The 24733-nt window shown below is 41.9% G+C and overlaps 1 protein-coding gene across 1 annotated transcript in view; it reads right to left on the bottom strand.

Moving 5' to 3' along the window:
• The window catches only part of Dock3 (dedicator of cytokinesis 3), a 308913-nt gene that overhangs the window by 19667 nt on the left and 264513 nt on the right, over positions 1-24733 (bottom strand). Inside the window, exons 35-45 of the mRNA XM_052189224.1 lie at positions 24523-24618; positions 21405-21465; positions 21191-21284; positions 16851-16999; positions 15794-15880; positions 14251-14355; positions 3223-3364; positions 1748-1914; positions 1534-1620; positions 949-1128; positions 263-346 (exon numbers count right to left, since the gene is read on the bottom strand). Of these exons, the coding sequence (XP_052045184.1) occupies positions 263-346; positions 949-1128; positions 1534-1620; positions 1748-1914; positions 3223-3364; positions 14251-14355; positions 15794-15880; positions 16851-16999; positions 21191-21284; positions 21405-21465; positions 24523-24618 (1252 nt within the window). The remainder of the gene's footprint in view (positions 1-262; positions 347-948; positions 1129-1533; positions 1621-1747; positions 1915-3222; positions 3365-14250; positions 14356-15793; positions 15881-16850; positions 17000-21190; positions 21285-21404; positions 21466-24522; positions 24619-24733) is intronic.

Below are 24733 nucleotides of genomic sequence, written 5' to 3'. Positions count from 1 at the left end.
CTCTGAGGACTCATTTTTATAGTATATGACGTTTCTTACTGGCTGTGGACCTTTTTTGTTTTTTTTGTTTTTTGTTTTTTTGTTTGTTTGTTTTTTCAAGACAGGATTTCTCTGTATAGCCATGGCTGTCCTGGAACTCACTTTGTAGACCAGGCTGGCCTCGAACTCAGAAATCCGCCTGCCTCTGCCTCCCAAGTGCTGGGATTAAAGGCGTGTGCCACCACCACCTGGCTGTGGACCTTTTGTGCCCTACAAGCCATACCTGTTCTTGCATTAGTTCTTTGAGCTGAGAGATCTTCTCGGCATCTCCTGGGTGCTTGGTGATATAATCTTTATCAAAAAAGGCCTGTGAAAGGAAAGATCAGGTAATGAAGACTCTTCTGAAGCTCACTGTTCAGATGGAGCCCTTAAAAGGCAACCTGGTCACTTCCTCATAGGTGTCTTTCTAGCACCTCCTGCCTGGCATCACTGAAAAATTTATCAGTTAGGAAATGTATATTTTCTGTGCCTGGGAAAGATTAGAGGTGGGGCCTGATCTCTCAACATTGGATGCTAGCTCTAGCTTCTCACAAAGTTTAAATGGCCTAGGTATGCTGGGCAGAGCCTGGGGCCTGAGGATGGGCACCTGTTTCTTAGGTAGCCTGGTTCATGAAGGACTGGATTTCTTAAGGACCCCAGGAGGATACTTAATTTCTATAATCAGATAAGTTATCCATTTCACAGAGATTAGGGGAAGGGAAGCTCCCACCAAAGATCTTCACTATAGAAACAGAGATTGGCCAAGAGCTTACAACTTTATCTCAGAACCACCTCAAACTAGCTACCTCATTCAGAAGAGGGATCGCTTGGAAAGTTTTCCAAAGAGGTTATACTTTTGGAAAAAGGAGCTAATGAGCTGTGTTCTTATCCAGGCTGGCTGCCAGGGTTTGGTCAGTGTCTCTTGCTTACCTCCTGGTAGCGTGCAATGCCTCCATTGACAGCAGCATCAATGACTCCATTCAGACACATGCTGAGCAGATTGATGTTGCCATGCACTTGTTTGTGCTGATACTGGCTAATCAGAGCTCGCAGCTCCTGGTTCTTATTCTCAACTACTTGGATGGCATTCTCCAGAGGGCTCACCTCCACCTGGGGGTACACAACACAGAGTCCTCTCAGGCATACTAACCTCTTGTCACATTCCTGACAACAGAGTTATTATGTGTGGTGCTAATTCTACTTCCTCATTTCTGTGGATGGAACATTTCCTAGGTTTTCTCTAATTTCTCTTCTGAGTCAAGGCACTGCAAGCACAGAGAATTGTGAGGAGGGTCAGTTCTGACATCAGGGATTTGTGGCTTCTTGAATCTCAGAGAATATTTTACAGGAAGCCTAGGAGTGTCCTGTGGTCTAGATAGGAGAAGATATCAAAGCTTCTGGCATAGGACTGGCCAGGCAAGTGGCCAAAATTTGTTCTTTCTTTAGTCCTTAGAGAAAGTTCCCAGGAGATGAAGCTGAGGAAAAGAGAATTTAAACCTTCTGAGTCTAGCTTACCAGTTCCCTTCTTTCCACTTCAAACCACCGAGAGATGCCAGGCAAACTGTGGGTCAGTGTCAGTGTGGTGCGCTCAATCCACAGGCTCTGCAGGGAGGGCACAAACAAGTATAAGAAGCTAGACAAGTTTTGCTACACTTGGCCTGAGTTCCCAAGAAGTAGGCTTGCCCCAGACTTGCCAATGGCACTGTATTCAGTTTCCTGCATCCTTTACCTTGAATTCATTGTCTTTGTCCTTGGGGCCTTTGTGGAAAGGTCTATCATACCGGAACTTCCTTACATTGTTGACACGATAGAAGCTTTTGACACGATCAGGTACTCTATCCATTTGTAGAACATCCACATAATCTGGAATAGGTGTCACTGCATAGATCTGTAAATCTGGACATGAAGTGAAGGAGAAATCTAGACTTGACAAAGAAAAGGGCTGGAGTGGCAGCCGCCTGTTATCTCCTTGGTGTAGTGCACTATAGCCCTGTTCCCACTGGAGCTGTAGTGGAGGCAGGAGCATCATCCTAAGGGGCACAGGAGACCTAAGAACAGTCAGACAAAGCTCCCTGTCTGTCCCCTTCCCTCCAGCTCCAACAGTGAATGTCGTGAACATTGGCCAAGGTGAAATGGCCAGTGTCCTGTGCTGCCCTTTTAAGAGTGGGGTTGAGCAAGTAGATGTAATTACTATCCATGCCATAGAAATAAGTGTCTGGAACTACCCATAGTAGCTAAATGGCTTTAATATAAAACGGTCTTTTTGGTTTTGTCATTTCATTTCATTCTTTCTTTTTTGGTGAAATTAAGGCTTGAAACCAAGGCTCTGGGGTAGGAATGATAGGTAACTGCTTATCCACTGGGTTATATCTTTAGCTTTTTTTATATTTTGATATAGGGTCTTACTAAATTACCCAGGCTAGCATTAAATTTACCCTGTATCTTAGTCAGGTCTTAAACTTGGTATCTTCCTGTGTTAGCCTCTCAAGTAACTTGGATTACAGGCCTGTGCCATAGGCCCAGTCAAAACAACCTTTTAATTAGAATCCTGTCTGCATCTTTGTGAGGAGAACATGAAAGGGAGTCTACTTGCCCTCTTTTCTCTGGAACAAGTTTGCCACATGGTGACTAGTATATAATTTTCAAGAAAACTGTCTAAAGTGGGTAGTGAGGGGCAGGCCAGTGTTTTCACTGAAACCTTCAAGTGCTGTCAAATCAAAGTCATTCTCTATCTTCCTCCTTTCTGTCACTTTGCTACAGACAAAGCACAGGCAACTTAACAAAGACAAGGACAATAACTGCACAGGGAAGCAGAACAGATGGTAAAAGAATAATAAACCTGTGTTCAAAGCCTTGTTGGGACCACAATCAGCTCATCTACTGACTGGTCCTGACTGCCTGACCAGGCCCATAGAGTGCAGCATAGACACTAAACTCATGAGAGTAACTAGCCTGATAATTAGGTCCTGACATTCACTTTATTACCACTTATAGGTCCATCCCTGGCAAATAGTGTGACACTGCTTCTTATGAGGACTGAGTGTCTTGCTAAATGTGGGTTCAACAGTAAAGACACCCGGGTTTAGGATGACAGGTAACCTAAATAAAGGTACAGGCCAGCCACATGGTAGAGGAATGGTTGGCTAGGTGGGACTTACCTTCAGGATCCCAGCCCTTCCCACTATACTAAGTTTCAAAAGATACACTGAGCATCACACTGCAGGATGGCGTCATCAGGATGATTGGGGTGCTGCATGGCAACGGCCTGTGGGAACTCACTGAGCATCCTCTGCTGGAAGGCTTCTAGCCTCTCGTAGTCATGACCACGGCACACATATTCTTTGTTCTGCAAAACCAAACACATTCTATACCTTGCATGTACCTCACTTCCATCTCTACACATTAGCAGTTACTTGTCCCATAAACACACCTAGGAGCCTCCTTTGTACCAGAACACAGTACAGGCATAGGGCACAGTATTCAGTTCCTGTCTTAAAGAGAAATGACAGGGGAGAAGGGAGAGGGACAGATGAAGAAATGATATCTCTGAGGTGTGGTAGTCCTGGGGAGAGGGTACAGATAGCCAGGAAGTTGGGGGAAGGAGGAATACCTATAAAGGGAAGCAGAGTAGGGGAGGGACTTTAGAAGAATCAAGGCTTTTAAAAAATACCAAAAGGACCACTGGTAAGCCTGTTACAGAAGAGTGGGGACAAGCAAGCTATGTATATATGATAATAACCCAAGCAACAGCCAAACCACAAGAAGACACAGACAGAAATAGTGTATGTTTGGCACAAGGGTGGCTAGAGAGACTACCATGTGTGCTAAGGAGTGAATGCCATAGTGCTGACAAATGAGTATGTATCTATTATTACACGGATAAACCACTTGTAGCAAATTTCTTTACAAACATATCAACAGAACAAATCAATATCATTTTCTCTACCAGCAGAACAAATCTTAGTCTTTATCTCTTTCTTTCCCTTCCTTAGTCTCATTTAACAGGCCAGACTAGCCTTGAACTAGAGACAATCCTCCTGTCTCAGCCTCCTGATTGCTGGGGTTACAGACATACATCACACACTTGGCTAAGGTTAGGTCTTAGTTGTACTCTTGTGGACTAAAGTCTCCTTGTCAACAAAACACTCTTAACTCCCAATGCTCTATGCACCTCACAGCTGGACATGTGTGAACAGCTAGAAGCCCCAGTATGATCTCCTTGAAGGGGAGCTGGAAGTGGCTCAATGGTTATGAATGCTTGCTGCATAGTCACGAGGAGCAGAGCTCAGGTCTAGCACCATGTGACGTTTGGGTGTCCTATGCACACCTGCAATCCTAGCTCTGAGGTGAGCAGAGACGGCACTTAGTGCCATTTTCCAGCCTAGTAGAAAACCTGTGAGAGACCCAGGTCAAGGAGAGATTCCCACCTCAAAGGATCAGGGAAAGAGTGACTGAGGAGCACATCTGACACCCCCTTTCTGACCTCTTTGTGTGTACACACATGTTCATATACTTACAAAGACATGGATATTCACACAAATAAAAAAAAAACTTTAGAAAGCCTAGAAGTCATACTGCCCACCCGGCTGGCTCACCAGACCCATCTGAGCAAGTCACAACATACTGGCATCCCATCTTGACATGTCTTAGCAAAAGGGGGAGTTTTAAGGGTAAGAAAAAAAATCAAATAAGAACGAGCCACATATTTGGGTGCATCAGAATGAAAATCTATTATCAGCAAAGACTCCAAAGACCACAGAGCTCAAGCCCCTGATGTGAAGGTATACCTTCATTTACAGGCAGAGCAAACTTTCTTCTTCTTCTTTTCCCCAAGACAGGGTTTCTCTGTGTAGCCCTGGCTGTCCTGGAACTCACTCTGTAGACCAGGCCTGCCTCAACTCAGAAATCCACCTGCCTCTGCCTCCCAAATGCTGGGATTAAAGGCGTGCGCCACCACTGCCCGGCTCATACTTTCTTGTGTACTGTAAGTCATTGTCCTCTTCCTCATCATTATTGTTATTATTAGGTTTCTTGAGACAAGATTTCTTTGTGTGTAGCTTTGGCTGTACTGGAACTAGCTCCTCAGACCAGGCTGGCCTTGAACTCACAGAGATCTACCTATCTCTGCCTCCCAAGTGCTGGGATTAAAGGCATGTGTCACCACGTGCAGCTACTTCAAGTCATTTTTAGGGTACTTAAAAATACCAGGATGTAGCTGGGTAGTGGTGGTACACATCTTTGATCCCAGCACTTGGGAGGCAGAGGCAGGCAGATTTCTGAGTTTGAGGCTGGCCTGGTTTACAGAGTGAGTTCCAGGACAGCTAGGGCTACACAGAGAAACCCTGTATCGAAAAACCACACACACACACACACACACACACACACACACACACACACACACACACACACACACACACACAAAAACCAGGATGTAAATTCTATAAAACTTGTTACATTGTATTATTTAGGGAATGATGACAAGAAAAGACATTTCTATATACATTTGGTACAGATGAATTTTCCCTAAGATGTTCTGTTCGTGGTTGGTTGAATCTGCAGATGTGTAACCCATGGACATAGAGGGTTGACTGTACCTTCGAGGAACTGGCTTTTTCAACATCCACTAACATGCACATAATCCCCACAATTTGTTCATGGATCATATGAAGAGAAACAGGATTCTCCCAAGAAAAGATGGCTGGCTGTTTTCCTGTCTCCTTGAAGATTAGTAGATAATCATAACTGTGAGGTGAGGGAGGCAGATGACCCAAGGAAACCAAGCTGAGTGGAGGGCCTGTGTACTCAGGGGTGGTACAGGAGTAGCTGGACACATGGGAAGGCCCGGAAACAAGAAGCTAACATGAGTGCTGACTTTGAGGCTGGCTCTTGGTCTCATATTCACTTGCAAGCAAATAAAAGCATCCCCACAAAGAGATCTGGTTGCCTGCTTTCCATTTATTTTGTGTGATCTACCTCCATTTGCCACAGATGAACTGAGCAACTTAAGGAAGGGAAGGTACCATGTGGTTAAGCCAGGGAAATCTGGCTGGGTGGTGGTGGCGCACACCTTTGAGCCCAGCACTTGGGAGGCAGCAGCAGGTAAATCTCTTGAGTTCAAGGCCAGCCTGGTCTACAGAGTGAGTTCCAGTACAGTCAGGGCTACACAGAGAAACCATGTCTGGGTGGGTGGTGGATAAAAAGAAACGTGAGACAATAGGCATTGAGTTTACCTCATCCATAATTATGATGTCTTGTTGGGATCAAAAAGAAAAAAAAAAGAGACTTATCCTAAGTACTGTCATTTTGTTTTCAGACTCCATTCTGATCATAAGGTAAAATTAATTTCAAGTTCCCAGATTTCAGGGGAGCTTTCGAGATGCTTAGCCAATTTCCTCCTCCTTTTTTTGTTCCCTAAAACATAATGATTGTTCCTAACCATGAAAGAATGAATGATTCTGACTGACGGAAAATTTTAACTGTAACCTGGCACAAATATCTGTGGTTTATAAGCTTAAAAACTCTGTAACATTCTGGCTTGGAAGTGGTAATTCAGCTCCCAAGTCTGTTCTGTGTCCCTGAAGAACAGTAGGAGACTGAGTGCAATACACTTTTTTTTTATTCGATATAATTTATTTACATTTCAAATGATTTCCCCTTTTCTAGCCCCCCCCACTCCCCGAAAGTCCCGTAAGCCCCCTTCTCTTCCCCTGTCCTCCCTCCCACCCCTTCCCAGTTCCCCGTTCTGGTTTTGCCAAATACTGTTTCACTGAGTCTTTCCAGAACCAGGGACCACTCCTGCTTTCTTCTTGTATCTCATTTGATGTGTGGATTATGTTTTGGGTATTCCAGTTTTCTAGGTTAATAACCACTTATTAGTGAGTGCATACCATGATTCACCTTTTGAGTCTGGGTTACCTCACTTAGTATGATGTTCTCTAGCTCCATCCATTTGCCTAAGAATTTCATGAATTCATTGTTTCTAATGGCTGAATAGTACTCCATTGTGTAGATATACCACATTTTTTGCATCCACTCTTCTGTTGAGGGATACCTGGGTTCTTTCCAGCATCTGGCAATTATAAATAGGGCTGCTATGAACATAGTAGAGCATGTATCCTTATTACATGGTGGGGAATTCTCTGGGTATATGCCCAGGAGTGGTATAGCAGGATCTTCTGGAAGTGAGGTGCCCAGTTTTCGGAGGAACCGCCAGACTGCTTTCCAGAGTGGTTGTACCAATTTGCAACTCCACCAGCAGTGGAGGAGTGTTCCTCTTTCTCCACACCCTCTCCAACACCTGCTGTCTCCTGAATTTTTAATCTTAGCCATTCTGACTGGTGTAAGATGAAATCTTAGGGTTGTTTTGATTTGCATTTCCCTAATGACTAATGAAGTTGAGCATTTTTTAAGATGCTTTTCCGCCATCCGAAGTTCTTCAGGTGAGAATTCTTTGTTTAACTCTGTACCCCATTTTTTAATAGGGTTGTTCGGTTTTCTGGAGTCTAACTTCTTGAGTTCTTTATATATATTGGATATTAGCCCTCTATCTGATGTAGGATTGGTGAAGTTCTTTTCCCAATTTGTTGGTTTTCGATATGTCCTCTTGATGGTGTCCTTTGCCTTACAGAAACTCTGTAACCTTATGAGGTCCCATTTGTCAATTCTTGCTCTTAGAGCATACGCTATTGGTGTTCTGTTCAGAAACTTTCTCCCTGTACCGATGTCCTCAAGGGTCTTCCCCAGTTTCTTTTCTATTAGCTTCAGAGTGTCTGGCTTTATGTGGAGGTCCTTGATCCATTTGGAGTTGAGCTTAGTACAAGGAGACAAGGATGGATCAATTCGCATTCTTCTGCATGCTGACCTCCAGTTGAACCAGCACCATTTGTTGAAAAGGCTATCTTTTTTCCATTGGATGTTTTCAGCCTCTTTGTCGAGGATCAAGTGGCCATAGGTGTGTGGGTTCATTTCTGGATCTTCAATCCTGTTCCACTGATCCTCCTGCCTGTCACTGTACCAATACCATGCAGTTTTTAACACTATTGCTCTGTAGTATTGCTTGAGGTCAGGGATACTGATTCCCCCAGATTTTCTTTTGTTGCTGAGAATAGTTTTAGCTATCCTGGGTTTTTTGTTGTTCCAGATGAATTTGATAATTGCTCTTTCTAACTCTGTGAAGAATTGAGTTGGGATTTTGATGGGTATTGCATTGAATCTGTATAGTGCTTTAGGCAAAATGGCCATTTTAACTATATTGATTCTACCGATCCATGAGCATGGGAGGTTTTCCCATTTTTTGAGGTCTTCTTCCATTTCCTTCTTCAGAGTCTTGAAGTTCTTGTCATACAGATCTTTCGCATGTTTGGTAAGAGTCACCCCAAGATACTTTATACTGTTTGTGGCTATTGTGAAGGGGGTCATTTCCCTAATTTCTTTCTCAGCCTGCTTATCCTTTGAGTATAGGAAGGCCACTGATTTGCTTGAGTTGATTTTATAACCTGCCACTTTGCTGAAGTTGTTTATCAGCTGTAGGAGCTCTCTAGTGGAGTTTTTTGGGTCACTTAGGTAGACTATCATGTCGTCTGCAAATAATGATAGTTTGACTTCCTCCTTTCCAATTTGTATCCCTTTGACCTCCTTATGTTGTCGAATTGCCCGAGCTAGTACCTCAAGTACAATATTGAAAAGATAAGGAGAAAGGGGGCAGCCTTGTCTGGTCCCTGATTTCAGTGGGATTGCTTCAAGTTTCTCTCCATTTAGTTTGATGCTGGCTACCGGTTTGCTGTATATTGCTTTTACTATGTTTAGGTATGGGCCTTGAATTCCTGTTCTCTCCAAGACTTTAAGCATGAAAGGATGCTGAATTTTGTCAAATGCTTTTTCAGCATCCAATGAAATGACCATGTGGTTTTGTTCTTTGAGTTTGTTTATGTAGTGGATTGTATTGATGGATTTCCGTATATTGAACCAACCCTGCATTCCCGGGATAAAGCCTACTTGATCATGGTGGATGATCGTTTTGATGTGTTCTTGGATTCGGTTGGCAAGAATTTTATTGAGTATTTTTGCATCGATGTTCATAAGGGAAATTGGTCTGAAGTTCTCTTTCTTTGTTGGATCTTTGTGTGGCTTTGGTATCAGCGTAATTGTGGCTTCGTAGAAGGAATTGGGTAGTGTTCCTTCTGTTTCTATTTTGTGGAATAGTTTGAAGAGTATTGGTGTTAACTCTTCTTTGAAGGTCTGGTAGAATTCTGCACTGAAACCATCTGGTCCTGTGCTTTTTTTGGTTGGAAGACTTTCTATGACTCCTTCTATTTCTTTAGGCTTTATGGGACTGTTCAGATGGTCTAGTTGGTCCTGATTTAATTTTGGTATTTGGTATCTGTCAAGGAAATTGTCCATTTCCTCCAGATTCTCCAGTTGTGTTGAGTACAGGCTCTTGTAGTAGGATCTGATGATTTTTTGGATTTCCTCAGTTTCCGTTGTTATGTCTCCCTTTTCATTTCTAAGTTTGTTAATTTGGATACTTTCTCTGTGCCCTTTGGTCAGTCTGGCTAAGGGTTTATCTATCTTGTTGATTTTCTCAAAGAACCAGCTCCTGGTTTTGTTGATTTTTTGTATGGTTCTTTTTGTTTCTACTTGATTGATTTCGGCCCTGAGTTTGATGATTTCCTGCCTTCTACTCCTCCTGGGTGAAATAGCTTCTTTTTGTTCTAGGGCTTTCAGGTGTGTCATTAAGTTGGTAATGTATGCTCTCTCCATTTTCTTTTTGGAGGCACTCAGGGCTATGAGTTTTCCTCTTAGCACTGCTTTCATTCTGTCCCATAGATTTGGGTATGTTGTGTTTTGATTTGCAATACACTTTTATCATCTGCTTAAATTCTTACTAAGATGAATGGGTGAATCTGTGCTATTGTCCCTGACTGGTCAGTTTCTGTTTCCTAATTCAAATAAAGATCTTGCTTTGTGGAGTCCTGTGCCTGCTTGGGCTGTTTTGGATTTTCAGACCCTAGCAATCTTAGAATGTATCGTGAAATCTGTAGATATGATTTACAAATTGGGTTGGAATACAATTACAATTAAGCATCTTTTGTAAAGATAAAAGAACCAAAAGAAACTGATCCGTCTCAGGACTTTTGGGAGGTGCTCCTGGTTTTTAGTTACTGTACATTTCTTTTTGCCTTTTACTGACCTTTAGTTCAATTATTATTTTTTTCTTTATTTGGAGACAAGGTCTGTGTAGCTCAGAGTGGTCTCACACTCACTATGTACCTGGGATGACACTGACCCTTTGCTCCTCCTGCCTCCACCTCCCAAGTGTTAGGACCACAGGGGACACTGCTACACTTGGCTCTCTCTTCTATTTCTGTATTTAATTAGACCAAGACTCTCCATTTAAGAGCCTAGATTGCTCTACAACTTATTATGCAGCTCAGGCTGACCTTGAACTTACAATTTGCTGGCCTTAGATACCAAGGGTTGGGATTGTATGCATAAACCATCATACCAGACTACTATAGTACCTTTGATTTTTAAAGTAACAAATATGCCACTTCTGAAATGCCTGAGCTGGATGGTTTTTACAGGTCATGGAAGCCTAGTCCTTGAAATGTTCCTAGGAATTATAAAGAGTTTGCTGTCCCTCTTGTATTATCTGTTATAGTATAGATATTTTTTCTTTTAGCCAAGAATGAGTACTTCCTACAAAAAGTGAAAGCTGACCTGCTTTACATCTTAAATATGGACGTCTAGACACTGTTAGTAGACTGAGTCCCCATCCCCCTCCAACGCTCAGGGAACCAGAAGACTCTTGATATATTAAACTTACTACTCACTGGCTAAAGCAATTATCCTAATGGGATCTTAAATATATCGGGGTTGTTTGATCTTTCCCATTTGTTGGCTGAGGTTTGTGGGCACTGAAATGTATTAAGATATTGGAACTGGGGATAATCAGAGCTAGTTTTAGGCTTTAAATAGTTTCAGCACTCAATTCATGAGGACAGCTTTAAGCCATCTGAGAACAACAAATGTCAATGGAATACAGCCTGGAGGCACAGGCTCTGTGGATTTCTCTGCATCATATGGATTGCACTGAATAAATAAAGTCACACATCACCTCTGGGGTGAGCCACGGTAAATGTTCTGTAGCCTAACTTCTACACCACTTCTCATGGAAGCTTCAAACCTTTGTGCAAATTTCCCCTTTGATTCTCATTCCCAATTTACCAATGGAAATGCTAATTCACCAGAAAATGACAGTATAGGAAAGCAATGTCACTGGATAGAGGTTACTATGAGAAGAAGAAAGCTAGAAAAGACAACCAGGTGGTGTAAAGAAGAAATATAAGTTTGTCTCCACATGATGTCATTTTCCCTGAAGGAAAACTACAGCAGCCAAGAAGCCATAACACTGTGAATTGGTCTGTTGATGACATCATCAAAGATGTAAACAACAACAATTTGGAAAATCTTCTCTAAGCTACTGAAGCTGTTAGGAAATGGCTTTGTAAGGGGAAAACATCCCCATTGCAACATAATCCAGGCAGGGTTTACTCTAAAATTTGTGTCCTTCTTGGTCAGAACTGATTATAGTCCCTTTCTGTTTGACTCTTGTTTGGGTGCTAGCACTGATTTTGGGAAATCAGAAGAGACCACTGTTGTGGTCATCTCTGTTGGCATCTTTCCATGCTCACATTATTAAGCATCTATATATGGGTTACAGGGAACCCTGCAGATGACAGTTTAGTTTTCTTAATCTTGGTTATCAGCATGGTGTAGTTGGTCCACTATTAGTTTTCTGCAGTTCTGATACTATATTTAGTATGTGGAATTGTATAATCTTACCCAGACACCTTTAAGAATCCTGTACTCTCATTAGATGTTGTTGAACAACTTTTTACTACTTTTAGTTCCTCTTCTGCATCATGGCACTGATACTGCTTAGATATTGCTAAGATGTCTCCTATCTTACTGATGACCCAAACACAAGGAAATGGTCATTCAAACAGAAGTTGTACTTCAACTTATGAAGTTTCTAGTATCTGTTGAATTGCCAACTGTAACTCACATGCTAAAAGCTACAGAGAACACTGTCACTGGAACTGATGAGCAGACTCAAGTTGTGATAGATGTAGGAGTATTTGCTCTATTTCCCAGCCTACTAACTCCAAACTAGTAATGTTCAGAAGGAAAGGACAGGGACAATGTCAAACATCATAGATGGCTGTCAGAAACAAGACTTACACACTATGGGCTAGTGCTACTTTTCATTGGTATTCCCTCAGAAGGAAACTGGATAGGTCATAGACAACTATAGAAGTGGTGGTGGAGGAGTTGCACATACTGCATACTTCATTTAATGTGGCACAACAGACCCACTGAGGAATTTCTTAACTGTGAAAGATTCTCAAAACATAACTAGTTATTCTGAACCATTCCAATTATCTTCTAATGGAGAAACTTGACATCATGTCTAAAGACTATGCAGAGGGTTAGACAAAACCAAGGCTCTACAAAGCTTTATAAAAAAAGAAGTCTGTGAAAAAGACATTACTAAGCATCACTGAGAAATATTTATGAGTAGAATAAGATCAAAAGCTTGGGATAGCTCAGTTGATGAGTGCTTACCTAGCATGAATGAAGCCTTGTGTTTGATTCGCAACACTGCATAGTACCAGGCCCTCAGCACTCAGGAGGCAGAAGCAGGATGACTAGGAGTTCAAAGTCAGTCTCAGCTCCATAATTAGTAAGGCACTGTCTCAAAAACCAAAACCAGAGACTGAACCACCAACCAAAAGAGCATGCAGGGGCTGGACCTAGGCCCCTACACAGTTGGAACAGATGAGTAGCCTAGACATACATGGAATGTACTCATTAATAAGTGGATATTAGCCCAAAAGTACAGAATACTCAGGATACAATCCATAGAACTCAAGAAGGTTAACAAGCAGAAGGACCCAAGTAAGGATGTTTCAACCTCACTTGGGAGGGAGAAGAAAACAATCATGGGAGGCAGAGAGAAGGAGGGAGAGTGACCAAGGTGGGAGAGGAGAGGGAGATGGGAAAAGAGGAACATGATCAGGTATTGGGGTGGTGGGACAGGAGTGAAGCCTGAGGGCCAGCAGAATGAATGGAAACAGGCAGCCTCAGGAGGTAGGAGGTGGGGGGACCCTTTAGAATGTGCCAGGGACCTCTAAGGACTCAAAGGGAGGGACCTTAGATGAAATGTCCAACAGTGGGGAGAGGGCACTTGTAGAGCCCACCTCCAGTAGAAAGACAGGACATCAAGTGGAGGGATGGGGTTGCCATCCCACAGTCAAAAACTCTGACCCAGAATTGTTCCTGTCTAAGAGAACTGCAGGGACAAAAATAGAGAAGAGACTCAGAAAAAGGAGATCCAGTGACCAGCCAAACTTGGGAATCTATCTCAAGGGAAGACTCCAATGCCTGACACTATTACTAATGCTATAGTGTGCTTACAGACAGGAGAATAGCATGGCTGCCCTGATAGACCCAACCAGCAGCTGACTGAGACAGAAGCAGATACTTAAAACCAATCAATGGACTGAATTCAGGGACCTCCGTGATTGAATTAGGGAAGAGGTAGAAGAAGCCGAGGAAGAGGGTGACCCCATAGGAAGACGAGCAGTCTTAACTAATCCAGACCCCTGAGACCCTCAGGCACTGAGCCACAAACATGGCAACAAACACTAGATTGTCTGAGGCCCCCAACACATATATAGCCCCAGGGAGTGGGAAGGTCTGGAGGGGTGGGGTGGGGACATTCTCTTGGAGATGGGGAAGGTAGGGCGCACTTGAGGGTGTGGGGGAGATGGGATGAGGAAATGTTGGAGGTTGGGCCGGGAGGGGGATAATGACTGGACTGTCAAAAAAGATTAAAGATAATAAAAAAAAAAAAGGCAGGCTAAGGAAGCCAGTAGGCAGCATTCTCCATGGCCTCTGCATCAGCTCCTGCCCTGTCTGAGCTTGTCCTGACTTCCTTTGATGATGAACAGCAATGGTGATGTGTAAGTTGAATAAATATTTCCTCCCTGCACCCTGCCCAACAAGTCCTTTTTTATACCCTATTAAATCTACTTTTATTAAAAAAATACATATAAATCTTTTAGAAAGGTGAACTTCGCATGCATAAGCGTGCACATATCGCCCCACCTCCCCATCCCGCATCTAACACACACACCAAAATTATTGTGACCACTTGAATGGACTCACCCGAAGGAAGAAAGGAAACTTCCTGCCATAAAAACCGACCCGGAAGAACTCAGGCTCCAGGCGTTGCTGCTCTATGATGTTGTCATAGTAGCTGGCCTCCATTTTCTGTTAACAATATAGGTATGGTTGTTATGCAAAGCAAGTTCTCCTAGACTCAACTAGATACTGTCTTCTATAGAGGGGGCATAGCATTCAATCTAGGTAACAGGAAGCAATTCCTAGAGACTACCAGCCTTTTATGGAAGAGGAAAGCCCTCCTTTCTTCTTCACTGTTATCTGATGACAGGATGAAAACATGCCTGCCTACCGTAGCCCTGTGAGGTTGTTCGCAGCATTCTCCCTGGGCATGGACCCAGATCCATGGAGATCTGAGGCCAGAACTTGAGAGGTAAATATTTAACACAGATTTGACTGATACTCGCTATACCAACTGATCCTTGACTAGGGTTGCTGGCAGCCGTCTACCAACACTTCCCATTACCATTACATCAGTCCATTTACACCCACTCTTGTTCATCTATCATCTGACTTAAGATGCTAGTAAATACAATTGAGAAGTTTCCATTGCCAGCATCACTGGTACTGGTTCCAATTTAGGAAATTTCAAATTTGAAAAGATAACTAATATTCATGCTGTCTAACATTACAAAGTCAGCAAGTTTTTCTGTATGGCTATTCTAGGTTCACATTTAACCATCCTTAGGCAGTAGCCTTTACAAGTTAGCCAAAAATCTGCCTTAGAGAGTCTTGTCCAAATTCCAGTCTAGACCAGAAATTTCTGGTCTTTGCTCCAATGTCTTAGCTATAGATAAGAGCACAGTGGATGATGCTCTTAAACCACTAGTCTTTGCTGATAAAATTATAAGGTATTATAATTTAGAAGATATCACCAGCAATAAGGAAAGATTTTACAAAGACCTTCAAAATCCACCAGGCATTTGATATAATTTTTGAATATTTTGCCTCAAAGAAGGGAGCAAGGACAAAATGCCTAAGTAACTGTAAGATGCAGTGGGGAAAGCCCTTATAATAAAAATTTCATTCAGGTATCAGTGAGCTGTAAAAGCACTTCCTGGCAGCACAAGTCTGGTGATATGGGTTTGAGCTCCAGAAGCCCTGTAAGGATGGCAGAAGAGGACAGACCCATGAAGCCGTCTTCTTGCCTCACAGTGCACCTCATGCATGCCTCCCTGCTATCATGAACAAATGAATGAAAAGTGTTTTTGTAGAATAGATCACTGAACAAAACCATTCCATGAAAAAGTTCTTTATGAAGCTGGGCTGTCTGTCCCTCACCCCGCAGAAGTCACTATCTTATAATGCTTTCTTCTTTCCCTGAGTACAAGTGGCTTTTGGGGTTCAGATCACAAAGCCATTTGTCAGGTACATGCTTTTGTTCCCCAATCAGACTGCAAGTATCTTGAAGGCAGAAATCTAGTCTCTGTCCATGGCACTAAGTTAAGAGCTTTACGAATCACTTAGGAACTGATGCCAGGAAGCCTCAGAGCCTTTGGTTGTACGAGGTGAAGGTGACAGAGCTTACCCGGATCCAGCTGAGGCTCTGGTAGTCATAGAGACTCTCGTACTGACATGCCAGCTCTCTACATAGAGGGATTCCAAACTCCCAGCTCTATAAAAAACAGGAACAGGACTTTAGCATCTAAGGTATTCTCAGATTGGTTATGTCTACACTAAACATATGAAAGACTAAAACAAAAGGCTAGCGCCTACTCATGTATCACACGGGACAGTCTCCCGGAGAGTACCACACAGCACTATGGTTTTCTACCTCATGCACAGCTTTCTGGCTTTTGCTCAAATGTCTTAGCCTCCATGCCTCTCTTGACTACCTTCACAAGAAGAGGTACTTCTTAGTATATATTGCTCTGTTATCCTTGTTATCTCATTAAAATATATTTCTTTTCAATTGTATTCATCTATATTAAATGATAACTGCACGAGGGAGAAAGCTATGGTTCTTTATTTTCAGATGCTAGAACAATAGCAGATACTCAGTATTTCTTTATTAAATTAATAAAGGTACTGTAAACCTTTTAATTGAGGTCAATTATGAAAACTTATGGCAAACAAGCAGAAAGGGGTTTCCAAACACCTGGCAGTAGGTCTGGCACTTTCCTTTTAAGGAAAGGTAATAACTTGAGGCTCCAGGTTCTCTCTGTCCAACTGGAGACCAGAGCATCTGTGTGATGAAGCTCCTGTTACAGCAACAGGCCCAGCTAACAGGAGCCCGAAGAAGGCTGCAGGGGACCTCATTCTAATGAACTGCTCATTTCTTTCATCATTTTTCTTTTTTTGGTGCTGAGGACTGAACCCAGGGCTCTGTGAAAGCTATCTGTAACACTGGACTACACTTTGTCTTCCTCTTATTATTATAGTGTTTTCGTTCTCTTTGCTACTTAGAAATATTACTTTACATATTTGACTCAGTTTATTCTTCTCAACTTCCAAATTCTAATTCAAACTTATGCATGAAGAATTTAGACATCCATCACCGACCTCAGTTATTCTGTGTTTCTGACAAGCATGTTCTACCCTGCAGCAGAACTTGAGGGCTCAAAGGAGTGCTTTCTGACACCTACCTTGCCTTTGTTGAAGTAGTGGATGATCTTTCTACATAGCCCCTCTTTCCGCTGCCACTCAGTTTGGGATGGGTAGTGTAGGAACTCCCGTAATGGCCGGTCTTCCCATTGCAACAGCTCACAGTAAAGAAGCAGGGTGAATGCAGCCTCTGTAGGAAGAGACAGAATGGAGGCTCGGGGCTTCCTCTGGGGCCCCAGGAATATCTCTGTGTTAGGGGTGCATGGTGAGCAAGAGTATCAGAGCAAGGCATGGGTAGCACAAATCAGGAATACTAGATATGAAAGGTAAGACAGTCTAAGTGAATAACCCTTGTTTACACAATGAAGAGGCCATAAACACTCTCACTTGTCACTTGTTTTAAGTTACAGATAAAGAATAATGAGTGGTCACATATGAAAACCTACTACTGTATAAGCTTTTTAAAATACAAACATGAAAGAAATTTAAATGGAATCACTATATAATGAGGAAGATGAGGCCCTAATTAGACATTTTATGCCAAGTAAAACCTCTAATGTCAGGAATGAGTTACATCTTGTTAAGTTGTTGGCCAAAAGGGTCATGTAGAATCTCTTAAATATTACAAGCTATTTCAAAAGCCATTGGTTATCCTCTACCAAATGCTAAAGACACCACTTATTTATATCATTAATATTGGAGAAATGGAGCTGGGATCCCAACTAGATGCTTCACTCTCTACTGACTAGTGTTCAAGGTACTGGAAGGCATTGTATACATTACTGTAAATAGAAAGTAATCATCAATATCACCTAGCTACACACTGTGACTAACAACAACCTGCCTACAAGATGTACTGGTGCAACAGTGGCACAAATGTCAGAGAGTAACCAATTACTCTTTGATTGGATTAAGGCTATTCCACGAGATAGAATCCATATATGGTATCACTCAAGGAGCTAAGAACTTGAGACTAGTTAAGTCATAGGATTTGGGAGAAAGTCTAATACTATTTATTATTCTTCTAAATGAACATAGCAGAAACATGACTCCTATAGACATGTTAACAACACCCATAGATCAGTGCCTTGCTCAATCCTCATTACAGAAGTTTCTTCTTTCAGTGGATGGTATTAATACAGAGACACAGCTGAACAATATACAGAGAGTGAGAGACTTTGGAGGACTCAATCTTAAATGGAATGTTTTTATTAAACTCTTCCACTCTAGGATCAGGATCTAAGTGGAAGAGAAGTGGAAAGATTATAGAAGCAGAAGTAATAAATGACTTGAAGGAAGCAGCATCTTTCAGACACAACAGATGCACATATGAACTCACAGACTGTGAAGGTAGGCACAGGATCTCAAAAGGTTCAAACCAGACAAAGTTACAGCTCTGAGAAGGGGAGATGGGCACAAATTCCCATTTCCAACCAAGAAGCTATTTGCAATTGATACCTACTGGGAAAAGGGAAACTAGTTTTCTAAAATAGCACCTCACTATGTATACCAACCATGCCCTAGCACAAGCCCAATGGCCAGAAATAGCTGCTAACACAACATAGGTTCCATTATTTTTGAGGAGGAACTTTTTGTTTCATTTTGTTTTATTAATTTTTTTGTTTGTGTTTTCATTCTTTTAGCGAGGAAGAGGGAGATGGAGAAGGGAAAGGGAGAGGGAGAGGGAGAGGGAGAGGGAAAGAAGAGAACACGCATGGATGAAGTTAGGTGGGTAGGGAAGTGAGAAATGCCTGGAAGGAACTGGGAGAGGGGCAAGAATGTGATTAAAATATATTATGCAACTTTTTTTTTTAATGAAAAAAGAATGGCCCAGCTATATTAAGGCTATTACACAAGTTGCCTTGTTTTGGATGACAGAGATACTTGAGAACTCTTGGGTTCCTTTCTGTTGACTTGTGGGCTCCAGCTTTCAAACGTTTTTTTTAGAATGGGTTCTAATTGGTCAGCACGAATTCATCAGGGATTTGCCCAGCACTCATCAATCTACTCTTGCCTAATGCCCAGGAAATGTTCTTTCCACTTATTGCTATTGTTTCTAAAAGGATGAATTCTGAGGAATGTGAGTAATATTAACTATGCGGTGACTGCAGCCAGAGACTCTGTTTCTGGAGGAACTTGCTGATACTGGACTCAGACTGCAGGCTTAGCAATACTTTATATGTGGAGCAGTTAGTGACAGTTACATAAAAACACAACCTGTAGATAGTGTAAATTCTAAGAGATAAAAGTCACACTGAGTTACAGACATGGTCCAGAGCCTTATTAAGGGATTCTTTTTTATCTTCTGTTTGGTAGTTTTTAATAGTGTTTCCTCACTGGCAAGGTTCTAGCTTCTGCCTAGATCTTCAAGCCATACTAAAAAGTGCCCACATGATTATAAAGAATCTAATTTCTAATTGTCTTGTAGTCCATGTCCAGTTTTCACCATGGTCCACTCTTTGAGCATCTCACTCTTCACTCTACCTATACCCTGACACTGGCATCGCTTGTGAGGCCCTCTTTATGGTGCTTGAAGAACCATATGAACTCCTTTTCTTCCTCATTGTGCTGGCGAGTCATATGCAACACCCAGAGCTACAAAAGGCAAAGCATAGTACTTCTCTGTTCACAACCATGCCTCAGCCTCTTAAGTGATAGCCCAGTTTGGCAAATGTCTATATTAATCCACGGAAATCTTTATATTTTAACTATTTATTCTTTTTTTTTTGGTCTTTTGGATTTTTTTTTTTGAGATAGGGTTTCTCTGTATAGCCCTGGTTGTCCTGGAACTCACTCTGTAGACCAGGCTGGCCTCAAACTCAGAAATTCACCTGCTTCTGCCTCCCAGAGTACTGGGATTACAGGCGTGCACCACCACTGCCTGGCTTAATCATTTATTCTTATGGGTGGTTTTTGGAAGCATGTATGCAGGACCTGCAGAAGCAGAAGAGAGAATGGCATCTCCTGGGTCTGAAGTTACATATGGTTGTGAGCTACCATATGAGTTCTAGGAATCAAACCTAGGTCATCTGGAAGAGTTGCCAAGACTCCTAAACACTGAGACATCTCTCCAGCCCAGTACAAGAAATCTATAAAAATCTTCCCTTCACCATTTCTTCAGAGTTGTTAATGAGTAGTAGGTATAAAGAATGGTAAATTTGATCATGTTACTCAATGTCATACAATTTCTCCTATAAACATTGTGAACTGCCACATAGGTGCTACAAACAACCCAAATCCTCTGGAAGAGTATCTAGTGTGTTTAACTGCTTAGCCATCCTCCAGGCCCTCAGTTTGTTTTTTTCATTAACATTTATTCACTGAACATCCTAACTGCAGCTCCCTCCCACCCAACTTCTCCCATGTCTTGTGAGAAGGGGAGGCCCCCTGTGGGTATCAACCCACCCTGGCACATCAAGTCTCATCATTCATTTTTTTAAAAGACAGTCTCACTACATAGCCTAGGCCTACCTCAGACTCATGATTCTCATGTTTTAGTTTCTTGAGTGCGTGCATTTAGTCTGTCTTGTTCTTTTTGCCAAGTTGTGCTGACTGAAAAAATAGTATTATACAACTTTCTAACAAGTAAAGACAAGGATAAGGAAGGAGGGTTTTCTGTTTTTACTAATTCTAGTTAAGATTTGCAAATAAGAATAGATCACATTTCCAGTTAGATGACAAATTTAAGTTCTTTAGTCTAAGGGATAAAAATAGGGCCTAGTCACAGTGAAAAGGGTAGTTCTTTGAGGACACTACTGGAGAAGGGAGTTACACAGAACATCTGTGTATGTACCCTTCTTCTTCATTCAGAGCTGTTCTCAGTTCTCAGATCATGACCAGCACTTACATAGACTGTAGACAAAATGAAAAGCTTTTATCTGGCCTGTCAAGAAGATTAATACTGTCCAGACTGTATTAGGAGCTCAGTGTAGGAGTTGGTGTGCAGTTGAAGGGGAAGAGCCAGATCCTCCAGTGAGTTCTAGAAGTTCCCAGATTAAGGAGTTATTCCTTTGCTATATGGTCTTGGTTGGTTTTAGCTTTGCAAGACCTAAGAGAAGTTCTATTTCTGAGGAGTGATAGAAGTCCTAGTTTTCTGAACCTGGTGTCCCACAATTTGGAAGTTATTCTTGAGTCTTGGTGACAAGGATAGGAGTGAAGGTGAGTGGAACAGCCTCAGACAGCAGACAACAGCACAGAGCACATGTTGGGAAGGACAAAAGTTTCACCTGCTTCCTATCACTAAAGGAGTAGAAGGACAGGACGGAGGTGAAGGGAAACCTTGGAATACTGCTGAGATCTGGCAGGAATGACCCTGGAGTTGTTCTATGATGCCCCCAAGTCTTCCTAATGAAAACACACAGCTCTCCCTTTCCTGACTCACCTGTGTAGTTTTCGGCCTGTAAGTGCATGTCACAAAGCTTATGGATGTATCGGATATACATTTCCTCTTTGTTAATCTCAGATTTGTAGAAGTTCTGTAAGAGAATGCAAAACATGCACAATGTTAGAGTCTCTTGTTTTGAAAATAATTTCCAAACACCAGCTAGTGAAACCCTGGCTGTGCCTGTCAGGAGGAAGAGCTCATGTCCTCTTACCATCAGATTAACAGTGCAGCCAACCTTCTTGTTCTCAGTTTCTTCTCCCTTCATGCAGTCCCTGGAAGAGAGAACACAGTTGACTGCCTATGATATGAAGTGGTATCTCCTGGGACAATACTTATACTAATGTTCTAGATTCACTGGAACATCAGCATGGCCAAAAGCAGTGTTTAAAAACAGTGTGGCTTCTAACAGGAAGTTCTTCAACAGAAGAGGTCTGTATTATGCGATCTCCCTTAACTTTGCACCCAATCCTGGGGTTCAGAGGTCTCTGTTGAGATTCTTGTTCTGGTTGCAGAGTACAGAGCCCAGATACATCATCAGGGTATTAAGAGCACTTACCAACTTCCTTAGTACAGTAGGACATGTGTATAAGACAGAAGGTCAAATTCTCAAGTTCCCCAGGGAAACAGAGTTATTCTCAAAGGGCAAGTTTCATTTTGTGAGAGAATGAGAAATATAAGCTACAAATCTATGCTAGAATTAAAATAAAGTTAAAAGACATTACTGTCCAGGCTGAGGAGGCACTTCTTAGAGGACTTACAAGTTTGGCCAGTCTAAAAATAAGTCTCATACCAAAGGTCCAATTCATGTTGGGTCACAACTTACTGGAAATAATACAAAACTTTATATATAACTTATATCTAAAGATTATGTATATATAAAATTTTTTTTTATCACACACACATATTCTGTCAATGATTGTTTAAGTTCTTGGGTAGAGGGAAAGATTCTATTGATTTTGGCATTATCTTCCATGCAAGTTCATCTGATTGAACTTCAGTCAGTTTGTTATTTACTCTATACTTGCCAGGGATTAGCAGAGTACCAGGACAAAAAGCTCAAGTATCGAGCATCCTGCCTTCAAGGAGTTGACTCTTTTCTGTTGAGTCAGAGAGTGGCAAATGATATAACTCAAGGTATGCACAGAAAGTCAAGTGAGCTCCAGGCTAGGGAAAGCCTTCATGATGGTTTGCACTGGGAGATAATCAAGGAGATGACTCAGCATTAAGAAGCCAGAAGTGATCAATGGATGGGGATTAGAGTACAGTCTTTGAATCAGTAAAGAACTTGGCTCAACTTTGGAAAGAGAACTTCTCAAACACACTTCTTTATTGACAACTATAAGAGGAACATTTCTGTATATTTTAAAATAATTTTATTAAAAAAAAAAAGCTTTCAGGGCTGCAAATGAGATCAGAGGCAAATACAACATGAGCATGGTAGATTTTTTTTTAAAGTAGCTAGAACCACAAAAAATATCATACCAAGGAACAATACTTGGAGGCTAGAATCATGAATGTAAGCCCTGGGGACTGGAAGGACACAGGGCAAAGACCAGTAGATACCACACTGAGAATAAAACTGGTTCTGGCCCTAAGTTTCATTTGTTTATAGAAGATAGAAAGAAAAGCAGTTGAAGGAAGGCCTTTAAGTTTAAGAAAGTGATTTTCAGTCTTTCAGGTAGATGGCAGTGAATATGAACGACCTTCAGGAAATACTGCAATAAGGGAAAGATACAAGGAGTTAGCCCACTTTTCTTCTCTGTCTAATGGCAGGTACAGGAGGGGCTTGGGACCTGATGTGTAAAATGGAAGACTTTTGCTAAAAAGGGGCCGATGAAGGCCAGCTTTGATCATTTAAGACCCAAGAAAAATAGGCAAAAGCTTGTTCAAACATAGCTGTGCTACAGAAAAAAAGAAATATCCAGGATGTGAATTCCATTTCTACAGCCAAGTTAGTGCATAGACACTGGAGTCTTCTAAAAGGCATACATTTCTCTTCAGAAGCAACTGGATGAAGCCTGAGCACTGTTACTTCTCAGTCCAGGGATTGATAGATCTTGCAGCATTACAGCTTGGGATCAGTTTTATTTATCATCCTGTTTATCATCTTCCTGACTTCCAAAAAACAACCTTAGTGACTCTCCTAGTCCTGCCGACAACATAACTAAGGCTACAGTGGTTGTTTTGTTATTTTTAGAACACTTCAACAGTCATGACAGGACTAGAGAGGCAGGCTTTCATGAAAAATTCTAATTCCAACGAATTCTCAGGATAAACATAACAAGAGAACTCAGAGTTCATAAAACCTTTCCTCTAATTTGTTTCCATAGTGAGGATTAGGGGACAGAAATCAATTTTAACCAAAAAATACAGGCATGAGAAAAAGTGTTTCCCCGGTTTTGGGAGAAGCAAATGAAAGCTGCCCTTGGTCGTACTTTGGCATCAGGTGAACTCTCCTTGTTTATCTCCCATATGGCCAAGGGAGGTCTTCATTAAGGAACCACTAACACAGTTTTCTCTTCCCTCTTGCTATGTCTACTCCTATGAGTGCTGACTTTTCTAGATGGATGGGCTTATGGCTGCATGTCCCTGGGATAACTTTTGTGTACTTCTGGTCTTCAGGAGATTCCAGGAAGCTCTAACTAATACCTGAGAAAAGGTATTGTTACTGTTCATCAGATGATTCCTAATGACAGCCAATGGAAGCAGAACAGTCCTTCCTATGTTGAGACAGTGATTTTTGTTTTTAAAACACGGTCTTGCTATATAGGCTAGGACAGCTTCAAATTCACGATCTTTCAGCCTTAGCCTCCCCAGTGTTGTGATTACAGCTAAGCACCACCATGTCTGGTTTTGTTTTGTTTTTTAACATTTGTTTGTTTTTAAAGACAAGTCTCACTCTATAGGCTTGCTTGGCCTGGAACTCCAATGTACACAGGCTAGCCTGAAATTCACAAATCTACCTGCCTCTGCCTCCTGAGTGTTGGGGTTAAAGGCACATGCCACCATTCCTGGTAGTTGTTATGTTAAGGTTTATTTATTTTTATGTGTCTGAGTGTTTTTGCCTGTCTGTATATATGCCTGGTTCCCACAGATGGCAGAAGGAAGCATTAGATACCCCAGACCTGGAGTTAGAGCCAGTTATGAGCTGCCACGTAGGTTCTTGGACCTGAAAGCACATCCTCTGCAAGAGCAGCAGGCATTCTCCACTGCCAAGCCATTTCTCCAATTGCTACTGTGGTCGCAGTTTTAAGGTCAAGTGAATGCTTGTGCAGAAGAGAATATTCTACCAAAAGAAAGGCTACAGAAACTCCAAGCTGAAGAAATACCTGTAGTCAAGAAGGCGTTCCATGAGGCGGGTGACTGAGGTGACAAAGGAAATGCCAGTCTCACGCCATGTTTCCTGTTCAACCTTTTCCAGCAGGCTGTTGGTAAGAAAAGTAAACGTATCTCATGAGCCTTCCCTGGTGACAAGAGTAAGGTTCAGAGCCTGTGGAGGCTGTGACATATCTGGAGACAGGAGACTTGCCATACTGTAGT

This window comes from Apodemus sylvaticus, chromosome 7, assembly GCF_947179515.1.
Source record: "Apodemus sylvaticus chromosome 7, mApoSyl1.1, whole genome shotgun sequence".
NCBI lineage: Eukaryota > Metazoa > Chordata > Mammalia > Rodentia > Muridae > Apodemus > Apodemus sylvaticus.
Note: the sequence above shows the minus strand (reverse complement) of the source record. Positions and strands in the feature narration are given on the sequence as shown.